General features: G+C 41.2%; 1 protein-coding gene across 1 annotated transcript in view; it reads right to left on the reverse strand.

Annotated features, from left to right (window-relative positions):
- LOC310762828 (hexokinase-1) overlaps positions 1-4,218 on the reverse strand; it is a 49,999-nt gene extending 45,781 nt beyond the window's left edge. Inside the window, exon 1 of the mRNA XM_083614341.1 lies at positions 4,142-4,218. Coding sequence (XP_083470467.1) covers positions 4,142-4,195 — 54 coding nt within the window. The 5' untranslated portion in view covers positions 4,196-4,218. The remainder of the gene's footprint in view (positions 1-4,141) is intronic.
- Positions 4,219-6,000: the final 1,782 nt, after the last annotated feature.

The raw sequence follows: 6,000 nt of genomic DNA on the forward strand, positions 1-6,000 counted from the left end.
CTGAATTTTAAACGTAGGTGACCCCTTCTTAGAAGGAGACCCCTGCTGGTGAAGTTTAGTATAAATAAATAAAAATAGCTTTAGCCTTAGCTTGTTAATTACATGAATTTTAATTGATTGATCAATGAATTTATTCCATCTGAATAAATCTGCATGTAAGAATTATAGTTCTGAAGCTAAAAGTATAACTTTATTTGTGCATGATGCACAGATGTTTTGTGGTTGGTTCCATCTTAAAAGAGGTATTTCTTCCTGTGCTACAAAGTGAGAGTAAGGTGAATAGCTTTTCTGTGGATTTTTAAAGTATGTACTCTTTATTATTTTTTATGCTTCCCAATTAATCAAGGGCACATTTTAATAAATTAAAAGTGTCTTAACAGATTACTTTATTCATCAGTGAAATGTTGCATCCATAAAAAATAGCCTTTGAACTTGGTGTCAGCACATCTGTCATTAGTAAAATACAATTAAAAGTACCCCACAGTGTAATCCTATGGATGCCTACTCAGAAGAAAGGAGATTAAGTTCAATGGATCGTGCTCCCACATAGGTGTGTATGGGGAGGATTGTAGGCAGGTCTGTACTGGCTCTGTTCTGTGGTTAGGAGTTTCTCTGGTTACCATAAGTAAATAAGACATCAGACAGACTTCTGTGTTGGTTACTGTAACAGCAGGAAAGGAAAAGCAGAAGAACTATCAGTGTGAAATGCAGGTAAAATGGTCAGAACTCTTTGCTTTGTCTGACCTTGGCCAAACCACTTTCTCATTCTAGCTTAATGTATCAGTAAGACACTCCCTTCTTATCTTTCAGGGTGTGAAGTTTGCATTTGTATATAGGCCACAGTTTAAGCCCTTTATATGAAAGTATTACATTACTAAGTAAGCCATGGAAAAGAGGCAGGAGACTGAGAGAAGAAGAAAAAAGTATATTCATGAAAGCTTAAAGACAAGTACGTACTATACAGTGGAACTGCCAAGCTGTTTTTTGCCCACTTGTAGTGAAGAATCCAACAGCTGTATTTATGCACTAGCACCCTCTAGTGATCATGGGGGGAATATCATTAGGTCACAGAATTAAGACAGAATACATTGGAGGAAAACTTGAAGAAAATACAAATTTGTTTTGCAGAAAAAGGGACCATGAAGTGTACATCCCCCCCATCCCAATAGCTTCTGCATCCAATTTTCTTAAAAGCTGATCTTAAAACTTTCACTGGTTTGAGCCAACTGTTCTTCCAAATAAGCGGATTCTGAATTACCGTCTGTCCCGGCCTCCTGTGACGCAGTGCGAGGCTCCACCTCTTCCGTACCGGCACAGCGCATGTTCATTGGCCACCGCATGCATTCTGGGCAGAGCATCCCCACAGGTGAGGGTGGCGGAGGCCGAGGCAGCCGTTCAGGGCCTTTTCCCGGAGGAAGGGAGGGAGCTGGGCCCGGCCTCCCTCCCTCCGGGTGGTAGGTTTCGGTTTCGTTCCCCCCACCAAATGCTGATTCTGCCGCAGCTTCAAAGACTTTTAAATGACCACAGTCCTTGCATACGATGTGTCCCAGACTTGAAACCAAACTGAAAAATATCCCCTTGGGAAGTCAGCTGGGCCACCCGCAGCTGGGCCACCCTGCAGCCAGAACTACCAGCCGGTGAGCGCAGCCCGCCACTTTGCTGGACGACTGATCGGGGCTCGCTCACCTCGCCTCGGGCTGCTGTGGTGGCGGCGGCGACAGAGGGGTGCACACTCTGCCTCTGGCAGCGCTTGCTGCAGGCGGGGGTAGTCTTATACGGCCAGTATATCCCAAACTCTATATTTTAACAGGAAAAGTTGGAGGTCGTCTTATACGCCCAGTCGTCTTATGCGCCGGAAAATACGGTATATGCTGTTCTGTGGGTTCATAAAAATTATGTGTGTGAATTACCACACACTTCCTGTAGAAAGCTAATCTCTTAAGGAGAAAGCCAAGCACATGCCACAGAAATCCTCCAAAGAGGGAGATTCTTTTCTCCATTTGCACTTTCATACAAGCCTACCTAATTTGCAGTTCCCAAACCAATATTTGAACTAAAACACAGCGTCTCCAAATTTTGTGAAGCACTTCCTCAACCAAAAATGCATACAAAAAGAGAAGGATAAATTAGGGCAGCCTTCCCTTGTATTATATAAACATGGTTCCAAACATGGTTGGCAAGCCCTAATAAAGCAGAAGCACCATGGTCAACTTGTGCATTTGGCAACGTAGTAAATTAATTGGTGCTTGTTGTTGTTGTTTAGTCCTTTTGTCATGTCTGACTCTTTGTGACCCCATGGACCAGGGCACGCAAGGCATTATATTATATTATATTATATTATATTATATTATATTATATTATATTATTATTAAATATATTATTATTATTATTATCATTATTATTATTATTGGTGCTTATTATATGTTAATTCTTTATTACACATAAGGCTTTAAAAATATCTCTCATTCCTCTTAATTCAACCCTTGTCCTTTCATTTTAAAGTTAAGCGTCTCTAACCCTGACAGACTGGAAACTTGGCATAAATGAAGCTTTGCATTGTTGTAGCAGTAATCTTGATACCAAGCCAGAATGTCTTTAGCAACTGCTTAGCGACCACATAGCAGAAAGGTTACATTTGTGTGAATGGTTTTATTCTTACAGAGGCTGAGAACAAAGGAGCAGGGTGGGTCTAGCGGATGTGAAGTGTGAAGATCAAGCTGAACCTGGGACCGGACTTTGCTACTCTGGGCCTGCCTAATGGATGCTCCCAAGTACTGTATGAGAAGAGGAGAAATGGAGAATTTCTTGATTCCTAGAATATAGCTTTTGGCAGAGTTTTGCAACTCTAGCATTCTGGGGCACAGGACTTTGCTCCCCATTCCATGTCCCTATAAAAGCAGTGCTAGTACATAGCAAACCCCACTAAGAGGCAACATGTGTCTGCATGATGCACCTCTTTAGCTCATGTCTCACCATGCTCCTATTTTTTGCTTAATACAAAGGATCCCTGGCCAGGATCCTTTGTATGTATGAGTATCGTCCCATTGTTGGCATGGGTGTGGATTAGGCTTGGTCTGTTTAGGTGGGATAATTCCTTCTACAGTGGTACCTCGGGTTACATACGCTTCAGGTTACATACGCTTCAGGTTACACACTCCGCTAACCCAGAAATAGTGCTTCAGGTTAAGAACTTTGCTTCAGGATAAGAACAGAAATCATTCTCCGGGGTCGCGGCGGCAGCAGGAGGCCCCATTAGCTAAAGTGGTGCTTCAGGTTAAGAACAGTTTCAGGTTAAGAACAGATCTCCGGAACGAATTAAGTACTTAACCCGAGGTACCACTGTATCTGATTTCTATTTCCCTTCTTCCAAGGTAACTTCGCATAAGGAAGAGGGTGCCCTAGGTGTAAAAGTTTGATAAGGAAATAAGGAGTTATCAAAACATTTCTGAAAGTCCAAATACATGATGTCTTCTAGGCCTTCACAACTTCGAACCACTGACTCCACCACAATATTGTTTGCTAAGGAAAATGCTGTCCTGCTCCCACCCAAATCACTCTGTTTATGTGGTTACTTTGTGGAGTATGGTTGAACAAGTGTCACAAGCAGCTATTGGATATATATTTTTAAAAATGTGACTAGTGACAAGTAGGACAACTCTCCCATTGTCCAAGACTTTTAAAAGTTATTATTTGCAAAATTTTGTTGTACTCCCAAATTCTCAACCTGTAATGTGGGAGCACATATTGAGACAGATTACTTTTAAGCCAGTAAACACAGCAGTCTCTCTCATGTCCTCCAGTAATGTCTACGACATAAACATTTTGATTTAGTTTGCAATCATTTTTATACTCTGAACTCATCACCCCTATATTACTCTTACACATGAATGCAAATATATTCAGTTTTTTAAAAAGGTGGTAAAGAGTAGCATAGATATCGTGTTCCCTTCCTTTGTGCACAAGCTACATGGATAAGGGACATTTAAAAAGACACACACTAGATTCTTACACAGTAACCAAAAGAGTCTTTGACATGCTTTTAGTGACCGTGGAGAAAAGCCCCAACACTAAATGACATGCCTCCTTCCAGTTTCCAGTGAGTGAGGTTGATGCTTTTATTTATCTAAATTAAGTCACCTACTTTGTATTCTGAAGAACCATAGTCTGATCCGTCAGTCTCCTCATCTGTGGCCATCACTGGAGCATCTCTTCCTGGTTTACATTATAATTCCAAAGGTCTGTAAAAGTAAAGAATGGATAAAGTCAAATTTCATTTAAAAACTTTCCACTCAGTAAAGCATATTAAATGGTAAGACCATTGGCCATGTCTATAATACTACTAGCACATACACATAAAATAAGCAAATCAGCAATTATGCATTTAATTAATCTGTTTTAATTTAATTTAATCAACAGGCCACATAGCAACAGTTATCAGCCTCTTGTCTATTGCAGATTTTGCCAACCTGGTACCTTCCAGATGTTTTAGACTACAATTCCCATCAGCCTCTGGCCAGGTTGGTGAAGGCTGGGCTAATGCAACTTCCTGTCGATGAAGCAAAACCAATCCTGTAAAACGAAGTAACAACAATGAAGTACCTACTTTACTGTACACCAACGTGTCAACCTCAAGCATCCTTGACAAAGGCATTGCCACACAAACCTAGGATTTAGTTGTATCTGCAAGAGAGACAGCTGAGACAGTGTGGAGCAAGAACATGCCTTCTTGAAGAATGCTAGACGTAAATAATCCTCATTTGTGTCACACTCAAGATGATATGGTATCACCTTCTAGAATGGCATAGTGCAGCCTTGACTAAGCAGAATATCTAGCTGTAAATTGTTCCTGGCTTCTCTGTCACATGCATGCCACAATGAAAGAGGCTAAACATTTGTCTGGGGTGAGGTGGGGGATGTTACTTACTGCACGCTCCCATCTGCTTTGCTGAATTAAAAGCTCTTCGTCCGAAAACAAATTCTTCTTAATCTTCCAGGGACAAAAATCATAACAATAACTGTGATTTATGTTCTCCAACAATGTAGCTTTGCCGCAATGAATGAAGGCTTTGCTATTGCTCTCATCATGATAACATAGCAGCTGGTTTTAGAGTCAATTCCTTTTTTGTATAAAATTTAATGACCGTGCAGTTATTTAAATTTCAGAGTAACTGCCCGGGCTTTGGAAGCACAATGCTGCTCTGAAAACACAAACTTGAAAGCAACAGGAAAGTTTCTGAAATGCCAGTAGGGAATAAACTTGATAAAGATATCCTGTGTCCAGCCCACAAATGCCTAAAAGTCTATGATTCTATATACATGGTGAGTATTTTAAAAGAGGCCCCGTGGAACATGTGTACTCACGGGGCCTCTCTTAAAGGACTCACCCTGTATATACAACCTGCATCTACGATGGAGGGGTTCCATCACTTCAAGCATAATCACCCCAAGAGAATCTTGCTTCTCCTCTAGCTGCAGCCTTTAATTCAGGTATCAACCATTGTGCTCTGGCCCTCTCTCCAGCCTTTACCAACCTGCAAACTTTCTCCACCTCTAGGTCATATAACTCCTAACTCTTAACTATTCTAACTGAAGCTGTGCCCTTATCTGTTGAGGAAGAGGGTCCCCAACCATTTGCCGTGTTACAGGAGCCCCTTTGATGCTTTGTTCTCTCAGTGGTCCATCACCCGGGCTATAACTTTGTGGGAAATCAGCCTGGGTTAATTAGCTTTTAACACTTGCTGATTCCACAGGATTAGAAGTGTCTAGCACACAGCACCTTAAGCCTCAGTTAAATTCTGACACTTGCTTCATCCAGAGATTATAGTGGTCTGGAACTCCTAAGAGTATGTTATAAAATCCTACATCTTCCCCTTTATGGTTTTGGAAAGCATGTACCCTTACTAGTTTCTCTTATTCATTGGCAATTGTTTGATCATAAGTGTATGATGGCTTGTAGCACTTCAAGGCTGCGATCTTATGCCAACTTACCTGGAAGTAAGT

The sequence above is a fragment of the Podarcis filfolensis genome, assembly GCF_964270895.1.
Source record: "Podarcis filfolensis genome assembly, chromosome: 5".
Classification (NCBI taxonomy): domain Eukaryota; kingdom Metazoa; phylum Chordata; class Lepidosauria; order Squamata; family Lacertidae; genus Podarcis; species Podarcis filfolensis.